Source organism: Panthera tigris, chromosome F3, assembly GCF_018350195.1.
Source record: "Panthera tigris isolate Pti1 chromosome F3, P.tigris_Pti1_mat1.1, whole genome shotgun sequence".
NCBI classification, from domain to species: Eukaryota; Metazoa; Chordata; class Mammalia; order Carnivora; family Felidae; genus Panthera; species Panthera tigris.
In genome coordinates this window covers 59,447,612-59,468,569 of record NC_056678.1, presented here as the reverse complement: position 1 = coordinate 59,468,569, position 20,958 = coordinate 59,447,612, and the positions used below count along the sequence as shown (strand labels likewise).

General features: G+C 40.6%; 1 protein-coding gene across 2 annotated transcripts in view; it reads left to right on the top strand.

Annotated features, from left to right (window-relative positions):
• The first annotated feature begins 44 nt into the window (after positions 1 to 44).
• TAF1A (TATA-box binding protein associated factor, RNA polymerase I subunit A) overlaps positions 45 to 20,958 on the top strand; it is a 30,775-nt gene continuing 9,861 nt past the window's right edge. The window contains exons 1-6 of one of the 2 annotated variants that reach the window (XM_015535694.2): positions 45 to 135; positions 1,517 to 1,639; positions 6,303 to 6,472; positions 11,101 to 11,214; positions 16,266 to 16,464; positions 19,830 to 19,960. In XM_015535694.2, the coding sequence (XP_015391180.1) occupies positions 1,519 to 1,639; positions 6,303 to 6,472; positions 11,101 to 11,214; positions 16,266 to 16,464; positions 19,830 to 19,960 (735 nt within the window). In that variant the 5' untranslated portion in view covers positions 45 to 135; positions 1,517 to 1,518. Of the gene's footprint in view, positions 136 to 1,516; positions 1,640 to 6,302; positions 6,473 to 11,082; positions 11,215 to 16,265; positions 16,465 to 19,829; positions 19,961 to 20,958 lie in introns of those variants that run through there. The other variant, XM_015535697.2, reaches the window with a different exon arrangement.

Sequence of the window (20,958 nt, the reverse complement as noted above, 5' to 3'; positions counted from 1 at the left end):
AGAGCGCGGCGGAGTTTGCGCATGCTCACACGAAGCAGGCTCTAGCTCCGCTTCCGGTGGGGGTTCGCTCCTGCAGTTCACGAGTAGCAGCCAGGCTGCGTTTAGTGCTGCGGGGAAGAGTCGGCTTCAAGGCGGGTAAGTGGCGCCTCTTTTGTCCATCAATCATGGCAAGCATTCAGAGTAGAACCTGAAGGGCTGTGCTAGGACTAACCCATGTTCTGCTGCTACTTTCTCCTGATGTTCTGAAACTTTTATTTCTGAGCACAAGGCGAAAGGGGTGGAGAAGCTGTGGGTGCCGTGGCAACTGCATGGCAACAACGTAGTTTTTTTAGAATTTGGAGAAATTGGGAGAGCTGCTTCTGTAAGGGCTCGTTAAAGTACGTGTGCGTCGGATGCAAATTTCGATGTTATGTCAGTCCCAGGCGCCTAAACCGCAGAATTTTATTTTAAAAGATGTACTCTGGCTGTAATGTTGGAGTAGCAGGATTTGAGGTGGGGTAACTAGTTGGAAAGCTAATTCAGTGATCAAGACACAGTCTGAAGATGTCCTGTCCTGAACTGGGGTAGTGGTGTAGGATTGCGGAGAAGAGGGAAAATTGGAGAAATTCCAGCCGTTAGTATCAGCTGGACCAAAGAATCGATTGGATGTGGGGAATGAGGGACAGGAGCCCTGAGCATCTTGAGGATTAAGTCCATTCTTCGCTTGGCATATGGCCGTCTTTCTAGATTCGTTTCCCTCCATCAGTTCAGTCTTCTGACCCCGTCCTCCACGCAGACCCAAGACTCTGTGCCAAGTAGTTTGATGCTCTAGTTCTAGAATATTGTCCTCACCTTTTTATGATGTTGGGTCAGTTTATATAATTTCATTACGCCCCTCCGTTTTTTTCCAACATGAAAATGAAATAAAATAATAGTCCTTCTCTCAGGATTTTTATAAGGATTAAGGGAGATAGTTTATATGCTTGGTATATAGAGAAGGATCAATATATGGTAATTACTAATACTGTTATGTACTTGCATCGTTTTATTATTATGTGTCATTTTGCTATATCTTCCTCTGGACTTGGGTGTTTTTTGTTTTTGTGGGGTTTTTTTTTGAAATTAGCAGCAGGATCTTCTCTATCTTTGTATGTTCTTGTAATATAGTAGTAAAGATTAAAAAAATTTTTTTGAATGGATCATTTATTTGGGCTGTTGTTGACATAATTAAATTTATTTCTTACTTTATAGGAGCTACCTGGGGGGTGCCGGGGTGGCTCAGTCGGTTGAGTGTCCAACTCTTTGATTTCAGCTAAGGCCTTGACCTCAGGGTCGTGAATTCAAGCCCCACATTGGGTGTAGAGCCTGCTCAAAAAATAAATAAGTTAATAAATAAAACGCAGGAGCTACCTGGTAGAATGAATTTTGCTGATCAAATATTATCTATTAGATAAAAAGGTAGCAGTTTTTTTATATAACTAAGAAGGCCGGGAAATGAGATGTACAGATGGTAACTGATATTCTCCGTTTGGAACAGGTATGAGTGATTTCAGTGAAGAATTGATAAGGTCCAAGACAGAGGATGACCAGGAGGAATCATGTGTATTGTCTGGTACAGGAATGTATTTTCCTTGGCTCCAAAAGCATATAGACACTGTGGGTAAGTAAAACAACATCTAGCCATTTTAACTTTAATGCAGGGAGATGGTAAGATTCAGTATGGACACAAAATTAATAAGTAAGTTCAGTTGCAAGATGTGCCTCTATTCGGGTTTTGAGGCCGTAAGCAAAATGATCATTTAAAACAGAGATCCCTTTCCTACTTTTCCTTTGAACTAATAACATAACAGATAATCTGTATTATGATAGATTCCTTTTTCCCCCCCAGTAATACTTATTAGTCACTTATAAGCCTGGCATTGGCTAAATATTGGGATACATAGATGAATAATATATGGTCACTGGCAGTGAGGAGTACATATGTAGGAAGTGTTTTTAAGAAATTTCTGTTGTTTTGCATTGAAATTATTCCTAATATAATTGATCTATAATAGGTTCCAAAAAAAAGAACTTTTCTCTCTATAAATATAAGCAAATGTTTCTGTGGAGTATATTCCCTGTAAGAATATATAAAAGAAGCAGTTATGTGTATATTATTGACCTGTCGGATGGTGTACTTCTGGGAATATATCAGAACTGGCACTTAGTACCCTCAAAACATCTCTCGTAGACTAGCCATCTTTCCCCTTGACTGAGATTCTTTGGCTCCTGGAGTTTGCTCCCGTTTCTTTATCTTTTAGTTTTAATATTATCTCATTTAGTTATCTCAGTAAATTAATCCTCAGTAAATCCATTTGCTGGGCGTTTTAGAGTTGAGGGAAATGAATCCTGAAGAAGTTAAACTCTAGATGTTGGTATCAGGAGTTAAACCAGGTCCATCTGATCTCAAAGCTTATACTTTTGACAACCGAAATATAATTTTATTAATGAGGTATTATATGTAAAGTGCTTAGTGCAGAGCCTCATACATAGTGAATGTTGGAAAAAATAATAGTTTCTTTCCTCTCTTCTCATTTTAATTTTGCTAATGACCGTACATGGTTTAAGCTAGCTTTGAATGGTTGGTACTTAAGAGTGAATGCTACTTCCCCGCCTGATAGGGAACTAGTAATCTCAAGTTCCTGCTGGTTAAGATATACTTGGGCAAGTTTTTGTCATCAGGGTTCTATAGAGAACTGGAGTCAGTCTGAAAGCAGACAGGTTTAACACCAGAATTTACATGCTTAGAAATGTTTTAGAAGTTATGAATAGCCTGTTAAACCCAAAATACTTTATGCCTGCAGTGAACAATAGTTTCAGGTAATATTGACATTGTAGTGATAAATGACCATACTAGGAAAACAAAATTGCCCAGCAGTTATTAATTTTTTTATTCTAGTAAATATCTATTGGCGTTCTGAAGGGTATGCCCTTTAGAATAAAAACTTTGAAGGCAGAGGCCACTCTGAATTAAAATTATACGTTACGTGACACCTGGCTGTCTGTTGGTGAAGTGTGCAACTCTTGCTCTCATGGTTGTAGGTTCGAGCCCCACGCTGGGTGTAGAGATTACTTAAAAATAAAATTTTAGAAAACAAACAAAAAAACTATGTCGAGTACCTAGAGTAGTACTTGGCACAAAATAGTGCTCAAAAAATATTTGTTGACCGACAAGTTTCCAGATTCTTTCAAGGGCAGTAGAGATAGGCTGATGGTGCTGGTTCTCTATTGTAGCTCATTTCATGTCAAAATTTCTTTTCCTAGGCAGTTATTTTTGAAAGTGTATCAGCAACAAATAGGATGATCTTTTGCTCATAAAAGAATGAAATGAGAGGTATTCCTGAGGTAACTAGGCTGAATTGCAAGACAGAAGGAGAATTTTCCAAGAATTTAAGGACAGTAGTCTAAAGTCCCGACTTCCAGGCTGAGTAGTGAAAACTTGAGGGGTTGGCCTGAGGTCAGTCCTCCTTTAGGTAAATAAATGAGGTTTTAGGGAAGAGGTGTTTTGTCAGTTTCCCGGACCAGCTGCTGCTGCTTGGATCTTGCTAAATGCAGCTTCTTATTCAGAGAGCTGGGTGGGGCATTCTGTTAAGTTCCCTGGTGATGCTAAGGCTTTTGTTTCCAGGACCACACTGAATAGCTAGCAATAGGATCTCCATGAGATTTGTAAGTATTTTTAAAAAGTTTGAGAAACCCTAGTGTAGAGCCGTTGTGTTGAAACCTGTTTTGTTTGAGTACCCTTTTTTTTTCTTTTCAATTATGTACTGCCTTGCATGGTTTTAAAGTGTCATCTAAAAAGTGTGTTTATTGTAAGCTGAATAGTTGCAAAAGATCTAATTTCCAACATATTTTGGCATTTTTAAATGAAATTAAGTTTACTACTTTTACAAATATATCCAGTGGAATCTAAGCAGCATAGGAATGTGATGCCTTTCACCATCCATTTAAAAATATTTATGAAAAAAAATTTTTTTAATGTTTATTTTTGCGAAAGCACAAGCTAGGGAGAGGCAGAGAGAGGGGGACTCTGGGCTGTGCACTGACAGCAGCAAGCCTGACGTGGGGTTTGAACTCAGGAACTGTGAGATCATGGCCTGAGCCAAAGTCAGACTCTCCACCAACTGAGCCACTCTGGCACCCTGAAAAAGATTTTAATTGATGAAGATTTTATACTGTTTGTTTTCCTTTCATACTTTTGTTTTTACAATAAAACTGTGTATCTACATTTAATTATTTTTTGTTAATATCCTATAGGACTTTAGGTACTAAGATTTTGTCTGGAGTGAGACATCATAATTTATGGTTTTACAAAACTGATGCTAACAACATAAGTATTAAAAGTTGTGTTAAAATTTAGGGGCACCTGGATGGCTCAGTTGGTTAAGCATCCTATTTCAGCTCAGGTCATGATCTCACGGTTCGTGGGTTCGAGCCCCACATTGGGTTCTGTGCTGACAGCTCAGAGCCTGGAGCCTGCTTCAGATTCCGTGTCTTCCTTTCTCTCTGCTCCTCCCCTGCTCATGTGCTGTCTCTGTCTCTCTCTCTCAAAACTAAATAAACATTAAAAAAAACCTTAAAAAGTTGTGTTAAAATTTAAAGTAAATTTTTATGACTTCATTTCTTTTTTTTTTTTAAATGTTTATTTTTCACAGAGAGAAAGAGAGAGAGACAGAGCATGAGTGGGGAAGGGGCAGAGAGAGAGGGAGACACAGAGTCCGAAGCAGGCTCCAGGCTCTGAGCTGTCAGGACAGAGCCCGACACAGGGCTTGAACTCACAAACCATGAGATCATGACCTGAGCTGCAGTCGGTCGCTCAACCGACTGGGCCACCCAGGTGCCCCATGACTTCTTTATTTCAATAAAATAAATAAGGTTATCACTTTTTTCCAATGATTTGATATATCCGTGAAGGAGTAGCATGTATTTCTGGAATGAGAAAAGGTTTAGCTTCAGTTCTATTTTGTTTTTATTGATGTAATTCTGAGAAACCTTAGTTACATGAGTAAGTAGACAGCATTGGATAGAATGTAATTGTAGCAATGTATCAGGCCTTTGAATTCTTGAATTACTCATGACAAAATTGCGTAGTGATCTGTTATAAAGAATTCTTAAGTCCTTCCACGCTTTTGAAAAGCAAGGACTTGGAAATCACCTGACTTGCCAAAGGGTTTGTTAGAGTCAGTCACTGTCCCAATAGTTACACCTACATTTTCACCTTCAGGTAATATATATTGATTTTGATTGTGAAGCCTTGACTGTAGCATGGTTCTCTAGGAGATTGATTTTAGGCACGAGTGAGTATGTGAGGAAGTTGAAGATCTGCAAGTCAATTGCTCTGAAACTGTCTTTGCCCAGTACCTGTAAGTCTCTCTGTATTCCCAGGGGTCAGGGTACCCCGCGGGAGGACCACTGACCTAGTGGGGTCCTGTGGTGGTGTGGGAAGGAAAGAGGAGGTGTCAGTATGCCACCTGTTACTCCTAAAACGGGGTTGTGGGGTGCCTGGGTGGCTCAGTCGATTAAGCTCTGACTTCAGCTCAGGTCGTGATCTCACGGTTTGTGGGTTTGAGCGTCGCATTGGGTTCTATGCTGACAGCTTGGAGCCTGGAGCCTGCTTGGGATTCTGTGTCTCTCTCTGTCTGCCTCTGCCCCACTCACACGTGCGTGTGCTAGCTCGCTCTCTCTCTCCCTCTCTCTCCCTCTCTCTCCCTCTCTCCCTCTCTCTCTCTCTCCAAAATAAACATTAAAACACAGTTGTAACTAAGCCCAGATGTTCTTAAGGTGAGGATTGTTGATCCTTTAGAGATATAAACGCTAATGTCTTCAGCTGTTAAATCTCATTTGTGTTTAATGTCATTGAGTTACTAGAACTCGGTCCTTGAATAATGAAAGCCCACCTCTGAGAGTTTTCAGAATACTGGTAGTTAATACAGGACATGCTTGTCTAGGATAACCCTAATGATTTTTACCCATTCTAAATACTTGGGACTTGCTTTTGGGGCCCGGATTGTTTGGTGCAAAATGAAAGGATGATTGGATCTGATCTGGAAGCTTTGGTACCCCAGTAGCCCATGAACATCAAGTCAGGTTTTTCTTTTCCATTTGCTGAGACTAGTAAAAATAGCGTGCAAGAGTTTGTTTCAAGGGAAGCTAGCTTTGATATTAGGGCCGGGCTGGGTTGAGTAATAATTACTGTCCTGCTTGTTAAAATTTCTGCTTATCAGAAAGGACTTTTTTAACACTTGAATTGGGATCACTGTGGGTAAAGACTTCTTTTTAATCTGTAGAAACTGGAGGAAAAAAGGAGAAGGATTTTGCTCAGACAACCAGTGCTTGTTTGAATCGTATCCAAGAAGCTTTGCTGAAGCACCAGTGGCCACAAGCTGCAGGGTACATGCACAGTTACTTCCAGATCCTGGAAGATTCCGACAGCCACAAGAGGCAGGCTGCACCTGAGGTAAGTGAAGTGTGAGCCTGTGGGAGGAGATTACGGCTACCCGAGAGAGTTTCTGCCCCTTGAGCGCCACCCAGAATAGCTTTTGCAAGGATCGCAAATTGATTTTTCTAAAAGCTACTGAAAGTGGTTTTGGGTGGAGAATTTATACTGGGACATTTTTTCTTGCACATCTTTTTACTTGTTAGGATTTTATTTTATCTTTTAAGTTTATTTATTTATTTTGAGAGAGAGAGAGGGAGGGAGGGAGGGAGGGAGGGAGGGAGGGAGGAGGGGCAGAGAGAGAATCCCAAGCAGTCTCCGCACTGTCAGTGCAAAGCCCAACTTGGGGGTCAAACTCACGAACCGTGAGATCATGACCTGAGCCAAAGTCGGACGCTTAACCTACTGAGCCACCCAGGAAGGGCTACTTATTAGGATTTTGAAGGAAACTAAAAATATTTTGAACTCTGAATTCTCAGATTCCCCACTATTCATTCCTTCCTTCTAAATTCTCCCTCCTTTCCATGTGTTGTTATTTTTCCCTCTCCATAGGATGTTTCCTATCATCATACCAACGTGTTGTTTCTTGCGTCTTAAAATCATCTCTTGACCCCCATTTTCTCCATAGGTGTGTGCCATTTTTCCACTTCCGCTTTCAGCCAAACTCCTTGAAAGGATGTGCATACTTGTTCTCGCCAAACCTTCTCCAGTTAGGCCCCTCTGCCCACCAGCATCACCGTTTCTACCAAGTTGCTTTGTCAGGGTCAGCAGTGATCTCCAGGTTGCTAAATCTGGTGCCCAGTTCTCAGCGCTCGAGTAACTTGACCTGTCAGCAGTATTGAAGACAGTAGATCGCTGCCTCCTATGTTGTGATAAGCTTTCTTCATCTGGCTTCCAGGACACTGTTTCTCACTTTTCTCTCTTGCCTCACTGGCCTTCCTCAGCCTCCTGTGATTGCTCGTCTGCTCCCTGGCCTTTTGACTTGGGAGTTCCCCAGAACTCAGTCCTTAGTCCTCTTCTTAAATGGCCTTAAATCTGGTCTGTATGCCGGACGATTCCCAGTTGTGTATCTGCGGCCCTGACATCTCTCCAAGCCCACGTTCCTCTGTCCAGTTGTCTGTTCCGCATCAGCACTCAGGTGTCTAACAGTCGTATCACACCAGCGTACCTAAAGTGGACCTTCTGATCTTCACCATCAAACCTACTTTTCCTCATCTCAGATGATGGTTTTTTAAGTATCTAATCGCTGGGGCCCGACTCTGAAGTTCCCTTTCTTTCATACCCCATATCCTATTGGCTCTCCTTCAGAATTCGGTCTGAATACTTCTCGCCAGCTGCGTGACTGCACGTCAACCCAAACCACTGTCATCTCCCGTAGATGACTGCTTGCCCTCCGGCACCCCCTTGTCTCTTTTCAGCATAGCGAGCGACCAGGGTTATCCTTTTTAAAAAATAGTCTTATAAATAAACCACCATACAGTTCCCACATTTAAATGGTACAATTCAATGTTTTTTCATATATTTGCAGAGATATGCAGCCATTACCACAATCTAAATTTTGAACCTTTTCCTCCCCCCCCACCCCCCCAAAAGAATACACTCACAGTCACTCTCTGCCCTGTCCCTCCTACCCCCACTCCCCAGCCCCTGGCAACCACTAATCTACTTTCCGTTTCTGGACATTTCAGAGAAGTGGATTTTATGATATGAGGTCTTTGTGCATGACTTCTTTCGCTGAATGTGTTTTCACATTTATTCTTGTTGCAGTTTTTATTAGTACTTCTTTCCTTTGTATTAGAAGGTGACATTCCATCCTGTTCTGTGTGTCCCTTCGTCTGTTGTTAGACATGGGCGTTATTTGCACTTTTTAGTTATTATGGGTAATGCTGCTATGAACATTCACGTTTTTGTTAGGGATGTTTGTTGAAATCTCTCTTGGGTATGTACCAAGGAACAGAGTGCTGGGTCATACAGTAACTGTGTTTGGCCTCTTGAGGAACTACCAGACTGTTTCCCAAAGTACCCGCACCATTTTACGTCACCACCAGTAATCTATGAGGTTCCAATTTCTCTGCATCCTTGCCAGGTTTTGTTACTATCTGTCTTTCTGATTGTAGCTGCCTTAGTGGTTGTGAGGTGGTAGCCCGTTGTGGTTTTGATTTGTATTTCCCTAGTGACTAATGATGCAGCATGATCTTTTTAATTTTTTTTTTTTTAATGTTTATTTTTGAGAGAGAGAGAGAGAGAGTGAGTGAGTGGGAGGGAGAGGGGCAGAGAGTGACAGAGACACAGAATCTGAAGCAGGCTCCAGGCTCTGAGCTGTCAGCACAGAGCCCGACGCGGCGCTCGAATCCACGAACTGCAAGATCATGACCTGAGCTAAAGTCAGACGCTTAACCGACTGAGGCACCCGGGCGCCCCTGCAGCATGATCCTTTTAAAACACAGAATCGATCATGTCACTTCTCTGCTAAACTCTGTAATGGCTTCCCATTTCACTCAGTAAAAGCCAAAGTCCTAATGATTGCCTGCAAGTTCTGTATGATCTGCGCATTCCCTTTCCCCCTTGACCTTTCTGATCTCATTTCCTATTACTCAAATACTGTTTTTTTTTCTTCTTCCAGCCTCCCTAATCTCCTGGTTCTTGCTTGAACAGACCATGTGCACTTTTGCCTGATTGCCTTTGCTGTACCTATTCCTTTTACTTGAAAAGGTCCTTCTTCAGATATCACTATAGCTATCTGTCAAGTCTCATTTTCAGTGAGTCCTACCGTGACTGTTTAAAATGCAATTCCAGGGGCGCCTGGGTGGCGCAGCCGGTTAAGCGTCCGACTTCAGCCAGGTCACGATCTCGCGGTCTGTGAGTTCGAGCCCCGCGTCAGGCTCTGGGCTGATGGCTCGGAGCCTGGAGCCTGTTTCCGATTCTGTGTCTCCCTCTCTCTCTGCCCCTCCCCCGTTCATGCTCTGTCTCTCTCTGTCCCAAAAATAAATAAAAAACGTTGAAAAAAAAATAAAATAAAATGCAATTCCATACCGCCCCCTCCACTTTCCAGCTGTCACTCCTGACCCCCTTAGTGTGCTCCATTCTTCTCCCACCATACTTGCCGATTTAATTGTTTCTGGGTTATTGTCTGTCTCTCTACAATAGAATGTAAATTTCCTGAGCAGAGGGATCTAGAACAGGGCCTGGCATATACTTTTAAATTCGTTCAGTAAAATATAGTTTATCCGTAAATAACTTCACATGGAGCTCTCAAATAGCTCTTACTAATATAGTAACCATCGCATTGGGTAGATATTTAATAAAGCCCAAAAAAAATCTGAGAGAAAAAACCTATTGGTTGAAAATTTAGTTTATGGACAAAGCTATGTTCATCTATAAAACATTGGACAAGTTATAGGTTCTTTTTGTCCAGAATTTGTATTATAAAATGAAGGATTTGAATCAGTGGTTTCCAGACACTTGTCTGCTTCTTTTTGAATTATCTAGGGCTTTTGTTGAAAATACAGACCCCTGTGCTCTACCCTATACTGATCAGACTCTGAATCCCTAGAATATTTATTTTTAAAAGGTGTCCCAGGTAATTCTTATACACAGCTGGGTCTAAGAACAATTGTTACAGTCTACAAATTTTCTATGAGCTCCAAAATACTACAATTTGGTTTTTCTACAAAGGAAATCTTGATTCCTCTTTCTGAGTTGGAAAGGTGAGTATTAGGATTATACCAAACAACTAATATATATATTCACAGAAAGAACTGATTTAAAATTCTCTTAAATATACTTTAAGATCAGTAATGAAATAGGGGTGCCTGGGTGGCTCAGTCGGTTAAGCATCTGGCTTCGGCTCGGGTCATGATCTCATGGTTGGTGAGTTCAAGCCCCGCATCGGGCTCTGTGCTGACAGCTCAGAGCCTGGAGCCTGTTTCAGATTCTGTGTCTCTGTCTCTCTGCCCCTACTTCCCCCACACACTTACTCTCTCTCTGTCTCTGTCTTTCTCTCTCTCTCAAAAACAAACATTAAAAACAATTTTTTTTAAATCAGTAATGAAATATTTTAACTGGGTAAGAGAAATAGAGATTTACCCCAAGAAGCGCTCCAGGTTCTGTTACCAGAGTTTTGGTGCTCTGGGGAGAAAGTAATACTTTATTAAAATTTGACTGTAGCTGATGAAAAATTTTAAGTTGGAGTTCTAAATATAGATTAAATATAGTCAGTAGTTGTAGAGCTTTATAGATCTCAGGAAACATCTAGTCCATTGCCCTCATATTGCAGATGAGACCAAGAATTGTGAAAAAGCCAGGGTTAACAGAAACTGAGTTTTCTGACTTTAACATTCTTGCCCCTATGCCAATTAGAAATTCTGTTTTCAATATGGATCTGAGCTGCGTACCTTCTTTAGACTACTAAGTTTAAAATGGCACTATTACAGCCATCTGCTATTTTTATTTAATGGATGGAAAAACTTTATCGCATGAGATATAATATTTAGTTTTACTGGGTGAAATGAAGTATAGTAAAATGTTGATAGTAGTGGTATCTAGGAAAACGAATTATAGGTTGTAAGCAGAAAAAAGATAGGGTCCTTAGGCAGAAATTGGTTAAGGGAAGGATTTTACATTTTTATTAGTAATTTCTGTTTTGACAGATTATTTGGAAGCTCGGAAGTGAAATTCTGTTTTATCATCCCAAAAGCAACATGGAGACTTTCAATACCTTTGCTGACAGGATGAAAAACATGGGTGTCATGAATTACTTGAAGGTGAGAGAACGCAGGCTTTGTGAATTGACATTGACAGTGCTCGTTCTTAAAAAAATCTTCTCAGTGATGAGGTAGGTAATGATGTAAAAGGCAGGGAAAAAGGGTAAGAGGATAAATACAAGAGCCTGAAAGGAAGTAGTATTGTGAAAACCATTTATTCCTCCATTTCCTGCTGCCTGCCTTGTTCTCTGAGGCAAAATACCTTGTCTTTGTTTATCTCCGGCTGCCAGGACCAGTCCTTAAGAGATGGCACTTATGCCTTATTATGACGTTGGACCAAATTCTAACCTCTTTGCTTAATTCATTTGGGTTCTCTAGGAATTCATGCTCTTAGAAAAAGGAAGCAGCTAAAACAAATTGGGAATTTGAATATGTGAAAGTGGTCCCCCCCCCCCCCCCCCCCCCGGCTTTATTAAGGTATAGTCAACCTATAACATTGGGTGAGTCTAAGGCATACGGTGTGATAATTCGGTACACGTGTATATTGTGAAATGTTTACCGCGTAAGGTTAGTTAACGCATCCTTCCCCTCACACTGCCACCTTGTTGTTGTTGCTGTGGTGAGAACATTAAAGTTCTACTCCCATAGCAACTTTCAAGTATACAGTCCAGTGTGATTAATTATAGTTACTCTACATTAGATCCCTGGAACTTACTCATCTTACAACGCCAAGTTTGTACCCTTTGACCTACATCTTTCATTTCCTCCACCCCCTCAACCACCATTCTACTCCCTGTTTCTGTGAGCACAGTGTTTTTAGATTCCACATGTAGATGGTGAGGTCATACAATATTTGTCTTACTCTGACTAATTTCACTTAGCATAATACCCTCCACTTCCATCCACGTAGTTGCAGATGGCAAGATTTCATTCTTTTTGATTGCCAAGTAATACTCCATTTAGGTATATACCACATCTTCTTTATCCATTCATCCATCGATGGACATTTGGGCTCTTTCCATGCTTTGGCTATTGTTGATAGTGCTGCTATAAACATTGGGGTGCATGTGTCCCTTCAAAACAGCACACCTGTATCCCTTGGATAAATACCTACTAGTGTAATTGCTGGGTCTTAGGGTAGTTCTATTTTTAATTTTTTGAGGAACCTCCATACTGTTTTCTAGAGTGGCTGCACCAGTTTGCATTCCCGCTCTACTCATTCTTTTTATTGGGTTTTTAAAAAAAGATGTTATTTTATTTTTTAAGTTCTATTTATTTATCTCTACACCCAACGTGGGGCTCAAACTCGACCCCGAGATCAAGAGATGCAAGCCAGGCACCGCTGGGGTTTTTGCTATGGAACTGTCTGAGTTCCTCATTTATTTTGGATATTAACCCCGTCAGATATATGACTTGTAGATGTTTTCTCCCATTCCATAGCATTTTCATTTTGTTGATGGTTGCTCTTGCTGTCCAGAAGCAGTTTAGGTGAATATAGTCCTACTTGTTCATTTTTGCTTTTGTTGCTTGTGCTTTTGGTGACAAAAATCATTGCCAAGACCAGTGTCAAGGACCTTTTTTTCTTATGTTTTCTTCTTGGAGTTTTATCGTTTCGTGTCTGAGTAGTTAAGTCTTTAATTCATTTTGAGTTAGTTTTAGTAAGTAGTAGAAAATAGAGGATGAATTTCATTATTTTGAGAGTATCTAATTTTGCCAGTAGCATTTATTGAAGAGACTGTCTCTTCTCTATTTATTGAGTATTCTTGGCTTCCTTGTCAAAAACTGGCTGATTATATATGTGTGGCTTTATTTCTGGGCTATTGATTCTGTTCATTGGTCTATGTGCCTGTTTTATGCAGGCACCGCGTGCTTTAATGACTGTAGCTTTATAATGTAGTTGAGTCAGGAAGTGTGATGCCCCAGCATTGTTCATTCTCAGGATTGCTTTGGCTATTTGGGGTCTTTTGTGACTCCATACAGATTTTAGGATTGTTTTTTCTACTTTTGTGAAAAATGACCCTGGAATTTTGATAGGATTACATTGAATTTATAGATGGCTCTGACTCTTAAATGTAGAGAACAAACAGGGTTGCTGGATGGGTTGTGGGAGGGGGATGGGCTAAATGGGTAAGGGGCTTAAGGAATCTACTCCTGAAATCATTGTTGCACCATGTGCTAACTTGGATGTAAATTATAAAAAATAAATAAATTATAGAATGTGCAGGGAAAAAAATACAAATGGCTGTGGGTAGTATGGACATTTTAGCATATTAACTCTCCGATCCATTCATAAAAATGTTTTAATGGTCCTAATGTGTAGGCAGAGCTCCCTTTCTAGATTTTTTTTATTAAAGCCTCATCCAAAAACATTGAGTCTCATCCAGAAACATTGCGATGTTTCCAAAATGGTAGACACTTCCCTGTCTGTGGTATACATTTAACTAAAAGAGTACTTTTTCAATAAAGTTTTAAAAATGCTTTGCTTTTTAATTTTTTTCGGTATCTCTAAAGTTCTTGAAACACAGCCATACCCATTCATTTCATTGCCACAGCTGCTTTTAGTGTGACAAATGACAGCATTGAGTAGTTGTGACAGACCATATGGCCTGCAAAACCTAAAATATTTACTCTGTGGTTCTTTTTTTGTTTTGTTTTTACTTTTTCTATTTTCCAATTTTTTTATGGTGGTAAAATATATAGACCATAAAATATGTTATTTTAACCATTTTAAGTGTACAATTCAATAGCATTAATGACATTCACAGTGTTGTACAGCCATCGCCAGTGGTTTACATTTTTCATCATCCCAAACATGAACTCTATGCCCGCTACGGAATTACTCCCCATTCTCTCTTCCCAGCCCCTGGTAACCTCTAATATGTTTGCTGTTCTATGGATTTACACATTCTAGATTTTTTCAATGTTTATTTATTTATTTTGAGAGAGTGCACGCCCTTGCACCACTCGGGGAGGGACAGAGAGAGTCCCGAGCAGGCTCTGTACTGTCAGTGGCAGAGCCCTACAGGGGACTTGATCCCACTTGATTGTGACCTGAGCTGAAACTGAGAACCAAATGCTTAACTGACTGAGCCACCAGACACCCTGATCTATTCTAGGTATTTTACATAAGTGGAATCAAACAGTATTAGTTCTTTTGGGTCTAGCTTATTTCACTTAACATCGTGTTTTCAAGACTTATTTATGTTGTGGCAAGTATTAGAACTTTTTATGGCTTTTTATGACTCATTAGCATTCTATCGTATGTACCTATCACATTTTGTTCACACATTCATCCGTTGTTGGTGGTGAACATTGGTGTACAAGTATCTCTTTGAGTTCCTGTTTTGAATTCCTTTCGGTATATTACCTAGGAGTAGAATTGCTGGGTCACATTTTATACATATAAAATGTATGTAAATCTGTATGTAAGCAAATATACAAAGATACAAGCCTACGTTTAACTTTGCGCCATTTTACATTCTCACTGCTTTCTTATTTTGAAGAAAGATTTCTCCCAGTTTAGGATTCTTTTCTTAATTAGAAAAAATTTCCGGAGGTTCTCCTTACATGCCAGGTGCTCTCTTGCGATCTTATTCTCTGGTAGCCCAGGTATGCTACGGGTGGAATTTAAACGGAAGCAGCTTATGGTTCTGCTTGAGGAAGAACTTTCCAGCTGAACGGTTGGAAAAAGAAATGGCCTGTCTTGGTGTGTGCTCCCCTCTCTTCTTTCAGGAAGACACTGGTTAGCCATTTGATTGGGGAGGGAGGGTCGAATTTTAACTAAATTATTGGTTGGGTTCTTTTAAGCCCATAGAATCTATTCAGTTGAAGTAAAGAAACCTGAAAGGAACCGTATTTCACACTCCAGAGTCCGAGGGTGATAATTAAGATAGGCAGTAAAACATTTCCTGTAAAACACTTTCTGCTACTTTCCAGATAATGTGCTAGACATAGTCCTTGCAGTAGAGGGAGACGGGCATGTATGTGGAATCAATTATGGGTACCAGAGCAGAAATGCAAGATACAGTGAGAAGACGAAGGAGGGAACGGTCAGCTCTGGAATCAGAGAGGGCTGGGATTAAATGCATAGGGGGGTCACGGAAAGAAGCGATGCTTCAGCTGAGGCTGCGAAAACAAGTGGGTGTTCACTGGGCAGATCAGAGGAAAAGCTGGGCGGGCAAGGCAGGGATTGATGAGAATTTGATAGCCCTGCATCCAGTGCTTCAGTTACTCTAAAAGTCACTTGGGTAGAAGCCAGGGGAAGTCGGCTGGGTCCTCTGTGCCATCCCCAGGGAGCTTAGTTTTTCCTCTGTAGGCAGTGGGAGCCATTGAAGTTTTCACACAAATGAGTAACAAGATGGGGTTTCTTTGGCAGCCCCATGGAAGGCAGATTTTAGAGGGACAAGATCAGAGAGACCAGTTGAGAAATTACTGAAGTAGTTTGTGACGAAGGCCTTGAACTCTGACTCTACTCACATGACTAACTGTACTTCCCGTTATTCCCCTCTTTAATATCCTCCCTACTTGTGATGCTCATTCTTTGTGTAGTTGTTCTTCTTGCTTCTATAGTACGCATTCACTTTTCCATTTGAACCAATGACATTCTTCAGTAGTCCTTTTTAAGATGTTTTCTGTGAGCTTCTATGACATCTATAAAATAATGTATTGATCACCTGCTGTGGACCAAACTAGGCAGTAGGTGGGATGCAGGTATTCTCTCATTTAATCTTTATAACATCCTTCTGAAGGGTTAATAATAATTGTTCCATATAACAGGTAAGACTCAGGCCAAGTCACATACTCAGGTTTACGTAGTTTTAAGTAGCATCTGAGCCAGGACTATCTGTCTTGAAAGCGTCTGTTTGTTTCACTAAATGACACTGCCTTCTTTTTGTGAGTTTACCTAATTTAGCTTCCATTTGCATAATGTTAATTGTTTCATGTATCTTTCCTCTTTGCTAAATTGATGTTTTTGATGATAGAGACAATATTGTTACATCACTTATGTACTCCCAAGGATTTAGCCCCAGCATATATATTTACTGAAGTCTTGGATGAACGGATATCTAATGACCTGTTTGTCAGTGGGCTTTTTCTTTTTATTGTTGCAGATCTCCTTACAACACGCATTATACCTTCTGCATCATGGAATGCTTGAGGATGCAAACAGAAATCTCAGTCGTGCAGAGACATGGAGATACGGTGAAAAGTCATCGTCCCAGGAAGTGTTAATCAACCTTGTTCAGGCCTATAAAGGGCTTTTGCAGTATTATACTTGGTCTAAAAAGAAGATGGAATTGTCTAATCTTGGTGAGTGAAGATGAGTGTACTTTTTATGGCTATGAGACCGAATCAGAGGGACAGACAGGATCTTTTTTTTTCCTTTAAGTTTATTTATTTTGAAAGAGAGACAGTGCACGTGAGCGTGCACGCAAGTGGGGGAGGGGCAGAGAGAAGCAGAGACAGAATCCCAAGCAGGTTCTGTGGCACCAGTGCAGAGCCCGATGTGGCAGTTGAACTCACGAACCATGAAATCATGACCTGAGCCAAGATCAAGAGTCGGATGCTTAACCGACTGAGCCATCTGGGTGCCCCTAGACAAACAGGATATTAAGGAATAACCTCATTCCCCTACTTTGAAGCCTGGCTCTTTCCAGATACTGCAGAGAACAGACATATCTATTGATGTAAAATTCTTGATCATCCTTTGTAATATTTCTGATATATCATACTTTTCAGACATAAATTAGATGATGCATAAATTAAGTCCATGATCATGTTAGATTTTTGTTTTGTTAATTTTTTTTTTTTTTTTTACATTTATTTATTTTTGAGAGACAGAGAGCGTGAGCTGGGGAGGGGCAGAGAGAGAAGGAGACACAGAATCTGAAGTAGGGTCCAGGCTCTGAGCAAGCTGTCAGCACAGACCCTGATGCAGGGCTTGAACTCATGAACCACGCGATCAGATCTAAGCCGAAGTTGGACACTCAACTGATTGAGCCACCCGAGTGCCCCAGTTTATTGTTTTTTTAAATATTTTCAAGAAAGATTACAAATTTTTTTTAGTAGACATTATTGCATATAATAAACATTTCTTCCTGTGTATTTATTTGTTTTTTAAATTTGTTTTTACTTATTTATTTTTTTAAAGTTTATTTATGTAAGCAGTTTCTATACCCAGCATGGGGCTTGAACCCACAACCCCAAGATCAAGAGCTGCGTGCTCTACTGACTGAGCCAGCCAGGCGCCCCATTTTCCTGTGTGTTTAGAATGGAGTTTAGTTTGTTTTATAATGTTCGTTTTTTTAAAAAAGAAATTTATTTTTAAGTAATCTCTAAATTCAGTGTGGGGCCTGAACCTACAGCCTGAGATCAAGAGTTGTACGACCTTCTGACTGGGCCAGCCAGGTGCCCCTGTTTTACGATGTCATTCTTCATATTCATATTCTTCATATTCTTCTCTAATATGCTTAGAAAATAGGGCAAGGTAAAGTTGTTTTGTTTCTGTACAAAGGTCATGATTTTCTTGATTGACCACACCAGGAATTGGCTGCATGTCCCCACTTCTCAGAGTTCCCTTTCTCTGGCTTCCAGTGGTGATGTTACCTCTCCCATCCCCGGATTTGTGTTTAATTCTCTGCATCTTCCTTCTCTTGTGTAGTTTTCCTCCATAGCCTCTCTAGGATTAACCCTTTTTATTTTCTCATCCTCCATCCAAATCTCAGTCCCTGTATATATCGGCTAATATATATAAGCAGTGATTCCTTATGATACTTATATGTACGTAGTATTCCCTTGGTCTCTTGGATATGCAGGTTCACTAATCTCAAAATTCCATTCCCTCTTTCTGAGTATGATCTCTCTCAAGACACTCGTGAAAAGCTGTCTTCATTGTGATAATCTTGTCCAGTCTTCATGCTTCCTCTCCGTCTAGAAGGCCATCTGCCCTTCCATGACTCGTTAGACCCCCTCATTCTCATACCATAAACCTCATAGCTCCATGTCTGACCTATATCATTTGACTCTTTACCTCTTGCTTTTTAATTGTCCTAAGTTTTTTCATGTCTGTTTTATGTTGTATCTCTTCTTTCTTCTAGACTAATCAGTCTTCTGAGGTTACATATCTCTTACTTCTTTGGTTAACCTTGACATAATGCCTGGTATAATTTTCTTTTTTTTTTTTTTTTTTTGAAGGCTTATTGAGGGACACCTGGTGGCTCAGTCGGTTGAGTGTCCGACTTTTGATTTCAGCTCAGGTCATGATCCCAGGTTGTGGGATTGAGCCCTGCGTGGACCCTGTGCTGAGCGTGGAGCCTGCTGAAGATTCTGTCTCCCTCCCTCTGCCTTTCTGCCCTGCTCACGCTCTCTCTCTCTCTGTCTCAAAATAAATAAAACCTAAAGAACTAAAAAAGGCTTATTGATATTAATTGATTAGATGAGTTTTAAAGTCAGTATTTGCCTTTTTCTAACCTTTCCGGTTAGGTGGAATTCAAACAAACATTGATGATAAAAGCAGTAGGAACATGACATTTGCACGGTCTCTTCCACGGGTAGATGATTTAGGACCTTTCTGCAGCTGATGGCTTGTTCGCTACCAAGAAGACATAAAGATGACATAATGTGTGGAGCTCTTTAGATCATCTTTAACTTTGGATGTTTGTTTAATAAAGAAAGGTTAGGACTGGTTCTGTGTAACTGAACTCATGAGAACATAACACCTGAACGAATGCTCAGTATTGGTTTGGGATTTTTCTCTGTTGCTCTTGGCCTGTCCTGGTTGGATTTGACGCACTGGTGACTGGAGACCCCCTTCCATGGTAAATTCACACTCCACTTCACTGACTCGGGGCGTGCTTTTTTTTTTCCTTTTAAAATTCTTTATCGTTTCTTAACCTATTTTCCCTTTATCACTTCATATTCAGGTCCGTATTGATATATATTTAGTTGATCCTCTGGGAGGAGAATACCTATGCATTTTGGGGAAGGGGAAGGGCTGTTATTTTGGCCAAAAATAAAAAGTATTTTGTTTCTGTTAGCTGTCACTTTTGAAAGACTAACTTTTCTTTTAAAATTTTTTAAAAAATATTTATTTTGAGAGGGGGAGAGAGAGAGAGTGTGAGCGTGCGCGAGTGGGGGAGGGGCAGAGAGAGAGGGAGACACAGAATCTGAAGCAGGCTCCAGGCTCAGAGCTATCAGCACAGAGCCCGACACGGGGCTCAAACCCACAAACGGTGAGATCGTGACCTGAGCTGAAGTCGGTCGCTTGACTGACTGAGCCACCCAGGTGCCCCTAGACTAACTTTCCTTTTAAACCTTTAAGACTGTGAAATATAACATGCAGAAAAAGTGTGTACACAAATGTGTGATAAAATGAATAATTTAAAACAAATATCCAGGTAGCTACCACCTAGGTTCATTCTCAAAGCTCCCCAGGTATGCCTTCCTGACCACACTTCCTTTTGTTCCTTTCGTGTGTGTTGGCAGGGAGGGAGGGTGTTGGGGGTGGGCGGGGAGAGTTTGTGAGGATGTAGTATTATTCTTTAAATGTTTGTTAGGATTTACTGGCGGAGCCATCAGGGCCTGAACTTTTCCTGTGGATAGTTCATTGATTGCCGTTACTATCAGGAGTGTCCTTGATAGTGAATAACTTTCAAAAATCTTTTATCTCTGAACAGATGAAGATGATTATGCTTACAACACAGCATCCCAGACTATGCTCAACCACAGTTGGAAGACATCGGTAAACCTTGGTGCCTTGATTCAAACTCCTGGAGTTTGGGACCCTTTTGTGAAGAGTTATGTAGAGGCAAGTAGGCTTCTCATAAAGTTTTATTCGTTTCATTTGTTATAAGCCTTATCTTTATTGGTCAGAAGGCAACTAAGTGGAGAAAATTGTTTTGTTTTTTTTAAAAAGACAGAGAGGGGCACCTGGCTGGCTCAGTCAGTGAAGCATGCAACTCTTCATCTCAGGGTTGTGGGTTTAATTTTTTTTTTTTTTTAAATTTTTTTTTTTAACGTTTATTTTTGAGACAGAGAGAGACAGAGCATGAACGGGGGAGGGTCACAGAGAGAGGGAGACACAGAATCTGAAACAGGCTCCAGGCTCTGAGCTGTCAGCACAGAGCCCGACGCGGGGCTCGAACTCACAGACCGTGAGATCATGACCTGAGCCGAAGTCGGACGCTTAACCGACCGAGCCACCCAGGCGCCCCAGGGTTGTGGGTTTAAACCCCATGTTGGGCATAGAGACTACTTAAAAAAATAAAGTCTTTAAATAAATAAATAAATAAAAATTTTTTAAAAAAACTTAAAAGAGGGAATATGATATGTCTTTTTGGTCTGAGTCATTTTTGTTTTACTAATATCCTGTAAATGTTACTGTTTTTGTTCCCCTCACCACTGAGTAATGGGACATGGTCGAATATTTATAAAATTAATAGCAATATAATTTGTAAATGTTAATTCGTTAGTATTCTTATTGAATTTAGAAGGAAAGCAAAAAGTTGGTTGTTGCTTTTTTAAGTAGGCTTTATGCTCAGTGCGGAGCCAACGTAGGGCTTGAACTCACCACCCTGAGATCATGACCTGAGTTGAGATCAAGAGTCAGACACTTAACCAGGCGAGCCACTCAGGTGTTCCCAAGCAGAAAGATATTTTATATTTCGTGGGCTAGAGAAGACCAGGGGACAAAAATCTGAAACTAGGTCATAATGTGGGATGAAGAATAATGGCTTTTAGGAAGTTCGTCAGGGTGCTGTGTCATCTCAGAATTGCTGTGAAAGGACGGGGCGGTGGGGGGGGGGG